The sequence below is a fragment of the Falco punctatus genome, assembly GCF_963210335.1.
Source record: "Falco punctatus genome assembly, chromosome: 4".
In the NCBI taxonomy this organism is placed as follows: domain Eukaryota; kingdom Metazoa; phylum Chordata; class Aves; order Falconiformes; family Falconidae; genus Falco; species Falco punctatus.
In genome coordinates this window covers 29,412,525-29,427,665 of record NC_137583.1, presented here as the reverse complement: position 1 = coordinate 29,427,665, position 15,141 = coordinate 29,412,525, and the positions used below count along the sequence as shown (strand labels likewise).

Here is a 15,141-nt window from a genome sequence, read left to right as displayed (position 1 = left end):
AACCAAGGACTCAAACTCTACAGGGTCCTGCAGGGGATGAGGAGCCACTGCCTAAGATTACACATCTCCATCTCCAAAACACACCTAACAAGTGGCCAGCTCATGCCATGCTAGAGCTGTGGCTGCTGGTCCCCAAGGGTACATTCACTCCCATCTAGCCCACTCCAAAGCCTGTTTCCTCCACAGCTGTCAAAGCACGGTCCTCAGGGACCGTGCTCACATCCTTACCAAAGTGTGGCAAGTGCTCGCTGGGGATCACAACAAGCTGCCCCGACTGCGGGTCTCTGGCAAACTGGTAGGCGGAAGGCAGAGCTCCCCCCATGGCAGGGGGGAAGCCTGGAGTCATGCCTTGGTGCAGGGAAGGGTGACCAAGTCCTGGAAGAAGAAACACCACAGTCACAACTCAGGGGATGCAGGCAGCTCCTACCCATGCCAGAAGTCATCTGCTATTTGATAGCTCCAAAAAACCTCCTTCCCTTTCCCCCATGGTCAGACAGCAGCTTCACTGGGCACTCAGAAACACCTCTCCCTGGATGGCATCAGTGTGAACATGCCATGGACACATCGCTCCCTCCTCTCCCAGGGCACTCACCATAGGGGTGGCCGGCCAGCCACATGGAGGGGCTCCCCGTCCTGGGGAGCCACGGGTGGGCTGCCAAGTGCGAAGCTGGGTCTGCAGACCAGCGCCCAGAGCCCACCAAGGCTGGGCCTCCCGTCACCATGAGGTTGGAGTTCAAACCGTTCGTGGCGCAGCCAGAGGGGTGTATCCGAGCGAAATCTGCCAGCTCCTTGCTCTCTCTGGTGATGGAGGAGGCAAGAGAGAGAGTGAGAGAGGGTCTGAGTGCTGCAGATTACTGCCTGGCTGGAGGAGCCCAGCGTTATGGACCAGTCTGCAGAACGGGTATGCTTGCAAACCAGCGTCAGACACTCAAGAAAAGCTGGATGGAGGTGGTTAATGTCATGTCCAGAATAAAACATCCCATCTCTCCAGTCCTTTGAGGCAGGCATGGATTTGCAGCAGTCTGCTCTGCTGCGGATTCAGGATCTGCCTATAACCCTGTGATACCCCACCCAGTGCTCCTCTCCACACCGGCAAGGCCAGCACCTACACCAGGACGGATGCAACCCTGTCCACTCTTCAGACAGCCTGTCCTTCAGCACAGCTTGTGGCACTGTGGCAAGAGGCCCCATCTGCCTCCAACTCTCACCTGAGCAGCTTTTCCTGATCCCGCTCCAAGCGCCCTGCCAGGAGATGGCTGTCCCGGTGGCGGCTCCTCTCGTCCCCACAGTCTTCTTCTGAGCGTCCATGCCCTAAGAGACAACCCAGCACCACCAGATATAAGAAACAGCCCAGGGAAAGCTGTCCCCTCTCCTCTGGGTGTAGAGAGACAGTACCCTGGGAGCCAGCACACACAAATGCCACTGTCCCCAAGACTGTATCAGGTTCATGTCCTAAAGGAGTGGGCAAGGCTGTCTACGTGACCAAGATATTTTCACTAAGGCAGCTCCTGGTAGCACCCAGGCGCATGTGGTTTGAAGTTTGTGTCTCCAAGCCACCAAGGGACCCACTCGCCAGGCCAGGTTGGTCTCCCAGGACAGGACAGCCACCAGCCTGGGAGCAAGAGAACCAACCGGACCATTTTTCCTCTAGGACAGTGGCCGATTTCCCACCTCAGAAGACAACAATTCCAGCTAAACCCCTGCATCAAACCACATAGACCTGCTTAGCACATCTTGCAGGGGGTGGATTTTAACTCTGCACCTTCTGAAGCACTTTCTGCTCCGGTAAATCACTCTGGGAGCACCGAATATGCCTCAAATCCCTGTCCTTCTGCAACAGGCAGAACCAACACGATGGACCCTCACAAAACCAGCACGCTCTGTTTTGCAATTCAACCCCTTGGCGGGAATCTACACCCACCCCCCCCCCGTCCCCGAGCCATGCAACAAGAAAGGGTCTGGCGAGGCAGAAACATATGGCAGATGAGGGCAAGAGTCCAAAAAAACGGGGCTGGATGTTTGGCTGGAGAAACAACTTGTCCAGAATCAGAACAGCTCTTGCAAATACAGCCCAGTACGGTAGCAGCCGTGTCTGTGAGAGGTTAGGAAGCACCTTCACAAGAGCAAAGAGCAGTGCCTCACTTGGCCCTGCCAGGACCAGGTACTGGAGCCACCTCTCCCTTATTTTATCCGAGGTCTTCACCCCAACTGCCTGACTTCAGGCTTGCTTTCCCCTAGTTTTTCCCTAGCTTCTTTCTTGCATATGCATTCTTTCCACAATTCCCTCTCGCCTCTCTCCACGTTATGCTTTGGTGATAAGATCCACTCCTAAACCTCAAACCTGCTTGCAGCGAGCAGCCGGCCAACCTAACAGGGCCAGGAGGAAGGTGTCTGCTTCCCCCCAGCTCCCGGTCCTCCCTGCCACATCCCCTGCCCGGGCGATGGCTCTGCACCCCGCAGGGCTCAGTGGTGCAGCACGGCCTTGCACGGCTGCACCCTGGCTCCCTGGCAGCCCTTCCCAAGGTCCTCGCTCTCCCATCTGGATAAGGTTTGGCACACAGGAAAGCATCTCAGAACATCAAGTCGATTCTGCTGACAGGCAGCCTTTTCAAGGAGGGCTCCGCTGTGTATTTCCACAAACCTGGACAGCCCAGGGTTTTTTTGCTGTCAAGTCTCCAATTCCCTTAGCTTTTACTGTCAGAAGGAATCCAGGAACAAGACAACATCTCTCCCGGCTCCTCTCCCCGAGGCTCCTTCCATGGGCTCCAGGCAGCAAGTAAAGATGCTTTAAAACCTGGCACACACCTTTCCTTCCCAAAGGACTTCCCAGGGTCACCACATTTCCCTTGCAGCCTGCCAGGATACCACCTGCAGTGGCTGTCCCCAACAAGCCTCTCCACGACTCAGTGAACAATGTGCCATGCAGCCTCCACGGCTCAGTTCTACTACCTAGCCTCCATGGCAGAAGGCACCAGGGCTCGCGAATCCCTCCGGAGCCCCAGCATCCCCCCCTGCCTCTCTGCCAGCATCCTCACTTGCACACAAATCCGCTCTCTAGCCCAGGTTTTCCTTCCTTGGAGCCCCTTTTGCTATATATTTATCCCCCAGTCAATGCCCAACTGCCTCTTCAGCGTCAGCCGTATGGAGGCAGCCCTTGGACAACTCACAGCCCCCCTCCCCTCCTTGGCACAAGGTGAGTTGACCCCCACCCCTAGCCTTTTATTAGAAACACATTATTTGTTATTTTATCTCCGCTCCTCCCTCTCCCATCTACATTACTTGCGCTCCGTTATTTATAGATGGGTTTATCATCTTTTTCTCATCCCCCATACAAACACACACAAGCTTTCTTATCCCTCTAATTCCCGCCTAGCCCCCACCCCGCCGACAGAACGGTCCCTTTTCTGTACAGACTGACGATTGTCCAGACAGTGAATGATCATTTTGTCTATATATATGAACATGACGCACGGACCGCATAGAAAAATTCAATCAGTTATGCATGGAGGAAAGGCTTAGGTCCGTTTCCTTGGCAACCAATGCCCGGCACTAAATACTTGCATTTTACTTGCCAAATACTACAGATTAGCCAACTAAAGCCTGCTTTCTCCTTCTTAAAAGGTCTAAACATTCAAGCACCGTCCACTCAGCGCAAGCAAGCTAATGTTATTAGACGAGTATCTCCTGGCACACAAAGGGGGGGCAGCATTTGGGGGGCGAGAGGAGGAGAAAAGCAGTCTTGTTTTCTGTCTGAAAGCCAACTGCATCACTTAGCAACGAGCCCGGAGGCCTGCCAGAATTCAACCCTTGTTTGCAGCCTTTTAGTTCGGCTCAGTAAATTACATTTAACGCAAGCTGGGAGGGTCTGGGATGATTGAACGGCTGAACAAACAGCTCCCTGTGCTGCCCACGAGGTCCTCGGTCGGCTCCCGCCGGGCCGTGGGGAGGGCGACGGGAGGCGATGGGAACGGGGAGAGGGGCTGCTGGCTGAGAGAAACTGCCTCTCGCTGCCGAGGTTTGGGAGAGGGGGGCAAAGGCAGAAAAAACGGGAAAGGCGAAGGCCAAAAACAGAAAGCCCAGCCACTGCTCACCGGCCATGTGCCTTGGCACGGCTCCTTGGCACACCAGAGCAGAGCTCTCCCCGTGCTAGGCAGCCCCCAGGCGTTATCTTGCTACACAAGGCAAGCAGAGCACCAACAAGCTGGCCGGAGCCATCCCCCGCCTGCCAGCACCCTGGCTTAAGTCAAAACTGTGAGATTAAAACACCAGCACAAAGGTAGATTAAGGGGTTTCTCTGTCCCTCCCTTTGCTAACGGGGATCAGACACATGGAGAAGGGTTGTCCTCGGAGATGGACAGAGGGGATGGAACCAGGGAAAGGGGACTCCCTCTTGCACGGGGCATCTTGCTCCCCGCTGTGGTTTACAACGTGCCCTTGGCTGGGAACGGGAGACAAAGGGAGCTAAGGACGCCAAACTCAGCTCACGCCACACAGCCTGCACTGGGTGGCTGCTTCCCCAGGAAACAGATCCTGCAGGGAAGTCCCAAGGACAGATGTGGGGAACCTACCTTTGATGCTGCTGAGAGACAGCGAGCGATCCCGGTCTGCCAAGCTGGGCCCCAGTTTGCTGCTGCTGCTGCTGCTGTTGTCCTTCTGCCGGGCCACAGCCACGGCGATGCCAACAGGCAAGTGCCTCACCTCCACCTCACCCTGGGAGCCGATGCTCTCACGGCCAAAGGATTTGGCACTCTCGGGTCTCTCGGGGTCCCTCTTCAGCTGCTTCGCTGGCTGCTGCAACAGCAGCTGCTGCACTTTGGAGGCACCCAGCTGCGAAGAGTCCAACTTCACGTTGCCCAAGCCCCCAAAGGGGCTCTTCTTGCCACAGCTCTGCCGGGATGCAGTCTCCTTGGCAAAGCTGCCGCTGTACTTGATGAGGCTCTGCATGGCCGACCCCTCGCCGTGGGAGGCAGGGTGGAGGACATCTGCAGCGCTCCGCGAGCCCACCACTGAGGACCGTGGCAAGCCACTGGGGTCAAGGTAGACCTTCTTGGCTTCCTCCTCTGCCCGGGTGACATGGTTGTGCTGCGCGGCCAGCACCGCCATCTGCGTAGTAGCAAAGTTGCCCATCTCAAAGGGCTTCCACTTCTGCTCGGGTGGTTTCAGCTGACCGTGGTCCAGGTGCTGCCGGGAAGAGTCCAAAGTGCCGTAGACCTTTGCCGCTTCTTTGGAGCTGGATCGCTGGAAGCGGTCCCGCTCACAGGGTCGATGCTCTGCCTCTGGACTTGGCTTCAGCAAGTCCTTGGAGGCCAGGAACTCCCTGCTCTCCGGAGAGCCCAGCCCCGGCCGGTTGAGGAAGGGCTCCGAAGTGACCTGTCTCTTCAGTGCCATGGAGTTCGCCCTGATCACTGAGCCCTTCTCCCTCAGAGCCTCCATCCTTTTGGCATCGCTGTGGCAAGAAAAGTCCTGGGACAAGAGCGTGCGGGAGGCATCCGCGAGGCACCGCTCCGTGGGCGACTGCAGCACCCCCACCTTGCCGAGGTCCTTGTCCTTCACCTTGTTGTCACGGGCCTGTGAGGCGATTTGGATGGGCCCGCTCCGCTCGTCGTAAGCTTCGACCGAAGGCACGAAGGTGGGGGCGATGACTTTGTGCTCCCTCCCCAGCTCCTTGGCCGGCGGGAAGATGGTGTACATGCTAGAATGGACGGGCTGCGGAGGGAATGTTGTGGCCGGCGTCATCTTCCCCGGCTGCGAGGGGTGCGGGGATGGGCAGCTGCAGGAGACGTGCAAAGCACCCACGGAGGGCAGGAGGGGCTCCCCCCGCTTCAGCCGCTCAGCATGGGCGTGCGCAGAAGGCCTCATGTTCTCATCGTGCCGAGCGGGATCCTTGGCACAGCGGTCCTGCTCGGCACCCAGGACCTTCAGCATGGGGTCCCCGCCTCCATTGCAGTTGCTGAGGGAAGAGCTCTGCAGCGGGTTCTTGGACTTGGGTTCCCCACTGCCCGCGCCCCGATTTGGCATGTGCTCAGCCAGGAACGGTGAGAGACGCTCACCGACCTTCACCGCCTTCTCCACCACGCTCACTTTCCGGTCACTGTCGGGTTTGGTGTCCTGTGTGAGGTCTACCACGCTGCGGGGCCGGGGCTCCTCCTTTGGCTTGCCCTCCTTCTTGGCAAAGGGTAGGGACAAATCACTCCGGCATGCCCGCTCCTTCCCACCAGGGTCTTTCAGGCCTTCTTTCGAGCTCTTGTGCAGCTGCCCAAGGTCCTTCTCCCGCAGCAAAGTGCTCGATGTGTGGCTGCCCGCAGTCCTTGAGAGGGGAGGCTGCGGGTGCAAAGCGGACTGGCCCGCGTGGCTGGACAGGTAGAACCCATCTGCAGAGCAAAAGCAAACAAAATCATCACAGGCCTCCAACACCTTCAGTCTTACTCAGAGGTGAGAGGTGGCAAACCAGGAAGGAACACGTTTCATGGATGCCTCAGACACGGCCAGGAAGGACAAGGGCAGAGGAGACCAGGCAGGTTCCACGTGGCCCAGGTGGGACACAGGACAGCCCTGTCCCTGACATGCTGAGCCAGGCGATGCTGCAGCACATGGGGGTTTCAAGGAAGGACCTGGCCAGGTTCCCTACAGCACTGCCACATCCAAGACCTTGGTCCTGCTAAGACCAGGAAACATCCCTGGATGATAACTTCAGGGGGTTCCTGCTCTTCACCCTCAACATCCCAGTATCTCGCAGCTCCAGCATCCCATCAAGCCCAAAGGACAGGGCGAGCACCCAGGGGTGACCAAAGGAAAGGGTGCGCGGGGACGCAGACTCACCTTTCTGCGACTCGAAGAGGCTGTGCTGACCCAGCTGGGCCAGGAGAGGACTGCCGGCGCTGGGGGGCTCGAGGTGGCTCAGGGGAATGTACGACGGGTAGAGCCCATTAGGCAGATGGGAAAAGCCTGCAGAAAATGGGAAACAGAAGAGGGAAACATGTTTCAGCCCAAGCGGCACGCTGCCTTGGAACGAGCCCCGCAGAAGCACAGACTGTTGTGGCTGTCGGTCCCGCATGCGCCAGGAGCAGCGGCTGCAAGGACACACGCCGCAAGGCACACCACACACAGCCCACGGCGGGGAGCGCTGCTCGGGAGCCCCGCTTCAGGCACTGACCCCCCACTGCGGGTCTCCCACCACATCCCTCGCACCTCTGCAGGGTCTAACTTTGTAGCTGGTGGGCTGCAAACGCAGCGTGCTGCTTTCTGAGCAGAGCCTTAAATCTGAAGGCTGAATGACCTAACCACCTGGCTGATCAGCTGTTTTATCACCGTTACAGTGACCTGTGGGTGAGGGCACTCCCCAGTATGCTTCCCGAGCAGCAATAAGATCCTCTTGCCAGCATAGCTTTGCCAGTACAGCCCGTCCCCACTGCAGCTGCCCAGCACTGGGTATGGGCTATGGGAAAACACCAGAGCATCCTCCACAGCAGCTCACACAAAACATAGTTTCACATATCCAAAACCAGCATCTTGTATCCCGGAGGAAGGCAAAACACAGCAGAAAACCTGCCACCCATCCACAAGCTGATACAAAAGCAGTGTGTCCCTGAGGCCCTGCTGCCAGCGGTCTGGATTATGTCCTGGATACGGGGGCCCTCTCCAAGAGTGGGCCCCCCAGCAACGTTCTCAGGCAAATAATCATCATCAGGATTTCATCAGTGAATACAATTACCGTAATAGCGGCAAGAGCACAAGCTCGTGGCTAGAGGCAGCAATTCCTCTGCAACACTGCCACCAACCGCCACCCGAGCCCCACGACAAACCCAGCGCCCTGCGAGAACCAGCATCCCAGTCGGCGCCTCATTTCAAAAACAAGGAAAAGCCAGCAGGAGAGCGTGAAGGAGCCAGTCAAGCCCGCTGCAACCCTCCCTCTGTCCCCTCAGAACCCATCAGCAATCAGCTTCCCCCAGGTTCAACAATCCCACTGAAAGCAACCAGGCAACAAGTTTGTCAAGAGTCCAGCATCCAACTGGATCAAAACAACATCACACCAAAACCCAAGGGGAGACAGAGAAGTTCAGTCCCCAAAGCTGCACGTGGAGCACCATCTGCGAGAGCTAGTCAATATTTCACATTATTTAGACAGCCAGGATCTCTTTCGCATACATGTTTGCATCCCGGCATATGTGCCTCACCAACGCGGTGCTCCGCGCAGCTCCTGGCCCAGATCCATCGCCCGACAGATCCCAGCAGCATCACCCGCACACGCCAACCCTCCAGCAGCAGGACCAGGGGAGCTGCTGTGCCCATGAAGTTCAATGCAGAGCCCGTTCCCAGCAGGTGAAACTTGCAATTTAATCCCATGCAGGGTGCTTTCAAGACACTGAGCATGCACCACATTCACACCTCTCCTTGGTAACCCCAAAACATTCACTGTGGAGGATTTCCAAACACCTTTTCTTATTCCAGGGCTGGAGAACGCTGGGGAGCCCCCAGGAGCACCTACCCTGGCTTAGCTGTGAGCAGTTCCACACCACAGCATGTTTGTCTCGGCCGCGCCACCTCCACCGCGCTGCTCTGGCACGGCTGGGCTGGCACTGAGCCAGCATCTGGAGCAGGAGCAACACATTTCTGAGGGAACGCGAGTCCCATCTGGCACAGCACATGGTTACAGCATGGCAACCCCCCTGGAGCACCCCATGCCACATCAGCCCCGCGGCCCCGGCCCCAGACATCCCCACGTGAGTCCCTTCTCCCAGCCAGACCTTGATCCCAGCTGCAGCCACTGCAGCAGGCGAGAGCACCTGCATGGAGATCATGGTGAGACACATCCCACGCTGCAGACACTGCCGTGCACAGGTGCTCATGGCCTGTCCCCACTCGCAGATGGTGCAAGGACATGAAGCCACCTGCCGAGCTCCAGGAAGGGGACACAATCCGGCCCTGCCACCCAGCACAGGGACACAGGTGCACACAGCTTAAGCTACTGGTACCCAAAGAGGCATTTTGGTACCAGTGACATTCCTGGTCCTACTGGGGCAGCTCCCTGCCTGTTGGCATCTTATCCTACCCAGGGATAACTCAGGGTCACCCTTAGCCCCAAACGCTCTGGGGCTTCCTCTGCAATCAGCTTTATCACATCCCCCCACAGGGACCCAGCCTCAGCCCAGGGCTGCAGGAGGAGGAGGAAGGTCAGCCGAAAGAACAAGAGGACGAGGAACTGTGGGATGACAGTGGCTGAAGGGCAGAAGAAATCCTCTCCAGCTGCCCAGCATAAGATGAGCCATCACAGAGGTTTTCTAGCTCCTGTGCTGAAGCAGGGAGCAGAGCAGTAACAAGTGGTTCCATGTGCAGCCCAAGTTGGGGACAGGTTCAGGTGGACAGGCAGGGGACCCTGCAGGGCTGTGTCAGCCACCCCAGCTGGGAAGCAGCAGCAGTACAACTGAGCTGATGCCACCAGCCAAGCCCCAAAGCCACCTGGCACCGGGCAGCCCTTCCCAGCGCATCCCACCAGCCACGGCAGCAGCATTGCTCCTAGGGGAGGCATAAGCCCAGCACTGGATCTCAAAGCACAGCCCAAAGCTTTGCTAGTGGAGAAACTGAGGCACGGGCAGGTGCAAAGACTTGCCTGCATGACCCAGCTGACCAGCAGCAAAACCAGAGAGCCACCCAAACCCCAGCCTTGGGTTTGCCAGCGACACCGTTTTCCCTTGCTAAGTGCCTGGAGGAGAAGCCGCCCGGGCTGTATTTACCTGGCCTCTGCCCCGCCAGGAGTCAGAGCCGGACTCGAGCCACAGCCTTCCTGGGGATGAACCCAATGCAAATCCAACCTCAAGGCAATGCCGGAGCACCCCTTCCTCCATACAGCCCTCCAGCAGCAGTGCTGACGGGCTGGCCTAAGACTCACGCACAGCCCTAAACTTGCTGCCCCACTCCCTCAGGCAGGACCCGGAGGTGAAGCGGCTCCTCCACGCACTAAGTAGCTGCATTTGCAGGAGGCGGCCGCGGGCAAGTCGCTCCCTCCTTGGATCTCCGCGCCAGAAAGCGATGCCAAGGGGAGAAACTCTACCGCAGTGAGCAACACACAGCTCACCCCAACCATGGGCTGCTGCCAGGAGAAAGGGAGGGGAAAGGGGGAAACCACAACCATCTCCATCTGCCTGAGGCCAGAGCGTTTGCTGAACCAGCGCAAGATCCGCTTTGCCCAGGGACATGCCGACAGGTCTCAGCAGGCTGAGCCACGCTCCTCCAGCCGCCTGCTTGCCCAGAGGCGGGCTGGCATGGCAGCACAGGCGACGAGGTGCGAGTTGGCAGCGCTGCTAGCCCCAACTGGCTGTGCCCCCCTTCCCTGCCAAGCCACGCCACACCAAACACGCGTGCCCATCAGCACAGCCTCTGGCCGCCTGGGAAAGGCACCACTAACACAAATCTCACACCAGTGTTTTGGCAGCATGGGCACACATGATCCAAAGCAGCCCAGCTCGGAGGGTAAAAGGGTTTAAGGGGCACAAAGATTGCCACTCAAGCCACTTTCACCCTGCAGGAAGGCAAGAGCCAGCAGCCAAAATGCAGGTCCCTGCTCAGCTCCCCCCGTGATGCTCCAGTGGGTGCAGCGGATGGGCATGGAGGGGACACACACACCCGTCCCCCTCCTTCCAAGATGATAAAACATACCTGCTTTGCACAATTGAGACATAAATCACTAAGGGCTGTTATTAGAGGAACTTGGCGGGTGCAGATGTGTCAGCCCAGTTGAAAACATCTTCTTCATCTTTGCTCAACTCCCCAAAATGGCATGGAGCAGGCTGGGGGGCGGGGGAAGAGGTATGGCCGGGTGACTCACCACAGAGAGGGGATGTGACTGATGGGGAGATGAGATACCAGCTACCGCACAAACCGCATGCCAAACGTCTGGGGGCCGGAGGTCGGTCGTGCTGGGGGAAGCGGGAGGGAAACGGGCCCCACGTGTGCTCAGCCCACTCGGGCTTTGCCCGAAGCTCCCCGCGGGGGAGGGAGCCACCAGAAAACATCGCCGGGCAGAAGTAGGCAGGCATGCCCAAAGCCCAGTGAGCTGCCACGTGCTGCTGGTTGCCCAAAGCTCAGAACCCGTGGGCTCTCTCTGCCTCACCCCCCCTAGTCCCCAGGCCTGAAATTCAGCCCCAGCTGGACGAGTCAGCCAAGCCTGGGTTGTGAAAGAGCCAGGCAGGAGGGGGACATGCTGGAAGGGACATGCTGGAGCTGAACGCACCTCCCCTGTGGACACGGCTCTGGCCAACAAACCAGGCTACATGCCTGATGTGACATGTGCGTGCGCCAGTGCTGGGAAAGCTGCTCCACACCAGCCTGGCCGCAGGCAACCGGCTGGTACCTTCATGGCATCCCCATGCTGCCCTCCATGCTGGCTGCTGACCCAGTGCAGAGGTGACAGCTCACTGGGGCACCCGTGGTGGGTCAAGGACAGCAAGCAGGAGCAAAAGGCACCCTTCAACAGGGAATTCACCCTCCCGGTTCAGCTCCGTGTGCTCCAAACCAGCTGGCAGCACTGACACACTAGGGAGAAGCAGCACACACAAAGCCTCTGCTCGTGCCCTGGGACAGCTCTCAGGTCCGTGCTGTCACCTCGACTGTCACCTCGAAGGGAATCACATGAGGACACAGCTGTGTCACAGCCCCGCTGGCCCGGACAGGCGAGCAGGTGGCCACACGCACTGCCGGCTGCAAAGCGCACCCTGAAGCCGAGCCCCAGGCATGAGCCATCCTTGCCTGAGAAGCCACAGTCCTGTCACCAGGAGACCGGCAACCTCCAGTGCTCCGGGAGAAGTGAAGTAACTCCCCCATCGGCCCCATCTGCCCGTTACGGGTTTCTGCCACTTATGAAATACTCCCAACCGCCGGCCGTGACACAGAGACAGTGCCAGGAAGCAGGCTGGCACCACGCAGCGCTCTGCAAGGGGCTGCGGCCACAGAGGGGCCCGAGATGAAAAGTCTGGCCCCGTGGTCCCCCTGGTCCAAGCCCAGAGCGGCTGGGAAACACAGCAGCGAGCCTGTGGGTTTATTTCCTTGGGGTGTTTTCTACTCCGAGCACCCAAGGGAGATGTGCAGCCCTGTTGCCGGCGGGGTCTCAGCTGGCTGAGGTCTGGCACAGAGCAGGAGCCACAGCCGCCCTTGGCCGGGAGCACGGTCACCTCTTCCCCAGTCCAGCTCACAGTGCCTCGCAGGCAGCCAACTGGGACAGCAGTCCATACCACAAACAGCTGGATAAATGCTTACATCCTCATGAGTTGCCTTTCCCCGGCAGGGATGGAGGGGAACCAGGAGAAGTACAAGCACAGCAAGTACTCCCTGGGCACCAGCGCCCCTGGGGCCCCCTCCACCACCGGCAGGGCGGCCACCACACCAGCACCAGCTGTCCGTGCTCACTCCCATCGGTGCATCCCTGATCCTGCAGAAGTAGCAGCTTCCAGGGAGAGACTCTTTTAGCTCTCCCTGCCTCCAGCACACACCTCCACACCTCTGCCCCATGCCACAGGGGCACGCAGCACAGCGAGGCACGGCCGTGGCTATTTCCCATGCACACATTTATGGCTGCAATCAGCTGAGAGCCAGAGCGCTGATAGTGTAAATCTTTGCCACCTCCTTCCCTACCTGCCAGGGCAGCTCCAGTGACACCCAAGGCACCAGAGCCACCTTGACTATGCCACGCAAAAGACGCCAACAATACGAGCCCTGGAACAGGCCAGGCTGGAACCAAAGTCCCCAGACAAGATGCGCCTGGAGGCAGCAGCAGCCGGTCCCCATCCCTGTCCCCACAGCCCCAGGCTGCTGCTGCTACCACAGCCCAGCACCTGCCACCCCAAAAGCTCACCCTGCCGTATTTACGCCCCATGTCATGCTGCTGGCAGTTGCTTCAAAGTCTTATTTTACAGTCTCGATTCTCCACGTCCCCTGAAGGCCTTCAATCTCATCCCCCAGGTCCAGAACAGCCAGGTCAATTTAACTCCCTGTTTAATCTTCTAAGGGCCCCAGCAAGCTCAGAGAAGCATCCTCTGGTGGGTGTGTGTGTGTGGGGGGGGGGGGGCACGCTCCCAGCCCTCACCAGCTCAAACACAGCTGCGCTGCTTTCCTTCAGCTGCAAAAATCACTACTTCAAAAGCCAAGGCGAGTTCCCCCCAGCGCAGCACAGCTCTCTATTGTTTCTTTTAATTTTATTTTATTCCACGTGGAAATCTGTGTCCAGGCTGCTTTATTTTTAAGTGGCTCTTGCTCAATATTTACTATTGCTCGCAGCTGCGTCAGCACAGGAACACTGCGCGTTCCTACTGGGTTTCCAAGGAGCCCTCCCGCAGCCATTAGCCTGTGCCGATGCCGTGCCGATGCGTGCCGTGATTTCACTGCCGTGCTGCCCCCACGATGGATCACCATGCTGCCAGGCACCCCGCAGCCAAGGGACACCAAAGCGCAGGGTGTGTGCACAGGGCACGGGGGGTTCCCCGCCTCTGTGCAATTAAGTATCATCAGGCTGAGCCCTACTGCTCACCTCCTCCTTGCCCAGGAGCTGGAACAGTCCTGGAGATGGCAGAGGAGGAGAAAATGAGAAGTGGTTCCAAGGGCTCAAGGGACCGGTGCTCACACCCTGGCTCTGCCCTCAGCATCTGGCAGACTGTTTCCACCATGCAACAAAGCGAATAAAACCCAAGGTACACCTGTGCTTCAGGGCTTGAGGCCACAGCAGAAGGACACCACTAAGATGCCCAGAAGATCTCCTGCAAGGTCACAAGTGAGAAGCCACCCGGGTGAGAACACAGATCCCTCTGGCAGAGGGAAGGTGGCTCTTCCTCCCGCTGGAGGGGCCAGGATAGAAACCACCCCACTGGGACCCCCGACATGATGTGCAGCTGGTCTGCACAGCCTGAAACGCGTGGCCTGGGAAGCACCGACCCGGTCCCACAGGAATCCTGACGCACAAACACTCCAACCAGTGTCAACACTCCTGGGTCACCGCCGGCTGCTACAGCGGAAGCTTCTCTGCTCCCCCAGCCTGAAATCTCCCACCATACTGGATGTGTCTCCCTTTCTGCTGGCATAATTAAACCTGACACCCCAACAGGGGTCCACCAAAACCTCCAGGCTCTCACTACACAACCGCTCAGCTTTCCTGAAATGGCAAGGAGTGACTCAGTGGGGTCTGCAGCTCCACATTTCCTAAGACGCTGTGTGGACATTAAAAATTAGTAATTTTAACTCTCAGACTGATTAGCAGAATCCCCAGGAACACAGAACCTAGTTGCTAGATCGTAGCCTCGCCCTCCTCTCCTGATTTTCTAGGACAGCATCAAAATGGCTTTGCTCTGGTCCATCCTTCATCACGGTGAAGACCCTCCAGCCACTGGTGGCCAGCGCAGGGGCTCTAGGGCTGACTCTGCTCCTGGCACTGGGCACACACTGTCGTTGCAGGTGCGCCCCCTCCTTCCTAAGCACAGAAATTTAACCCACTCCATTAAAAAAAAAAAAATTATTTTAAATTATCCAATCTCAGGGCAGAAGATGCGATGCAAACAAGCAAGCCGCAGCTCCACCCATGCCGAGCCCTGCCCGTGCAACTAACGCAGGGACACCCATGCACCAGCGCAGAGCCGCTGTCCCATGCCTTCATTAGAAACAAGCTGATTACCCTTCACTGCCAGAGCCAGCAGAGCTACAGGCACTTGGTGGGGGGAGGTTACTGTGGGATGGCACGGGTGCCGGTCCCCACATCACCTGCACCGAGTGCCTGCCAGCAGCAATTAAATCAGCCTTCAAAGAGAGATCCCAGCTTTCCCAGCGCCATTAGCTGTGCCCTGGAGGGAACACGGTCTATTTTCAGCCACAATGACTTAAGACCAGGTCACCAGCAGGTTAAATGGGACCGTGCAGCATTATCTCCCTGCTCTCCCATTGAGAAATTAAACACCGCTGCGTGATGGGCAGCAGCCAGCCCCACAGACACGCTCCGGGGCACCCACCAGAAGGTGAATGCCACCTGCCCACTCGTCCCCTCGGCTGCCCATTGCTGCCCACAGCTGCCCTGGCTGCCTTCCCTCTGCGTGGGGTGGGAGGCCACCACGGGATTGCCCCCAGGTTCATCCCTGCCTGTCCCCCCATCCAGAACGGTAAGGGGTGGCA

The 15,141-nt window shown here is 58.2% G+C and overlaps 1 protein-coding gene across 8 annotated transcripts in view; it reads right to left on the bottom strand.

The window, feature by feature from the left end:
• The window catches only part of TNRC18 (trinucleotide repeat containing 18), a 58,517-nt gene that overhangs the window by 32,407 nt on the left and 10,969 nt on the right, over positions 1–15,141 (bottom strand). For 7 of the 8 annotated variants that reach the window (XM_080383857.1, XM_080383856.1, XM_080383851.1 and 4 more), the window contains exons 3-7: positions 6,820–6,945; positions 4,569–6,371; positions 1,209–1,311; positions 593–798; positions 229–375 (exon numbers count right to left, since the gene is read on the bottom strand). In XM_080383857.1, coding sequence (XP_080239983.1) covers positions 229–375; positions 593–798; positions 1,209–1,311; positions 4,569–6,371; positions 6,820–6,945 — 2,385 coding nt within the window. Of the gene's footprint in view, positions 1–228; positions 376–592; positions 799–1,208; positions 1,312–4,568; positions 6,372–6,819; positions 6,946–10,653; positions 14,047–15,141 lie in introns of those variants that run through there. The other variant, XM_080383858.1, reaches the window with a different exon arrangement.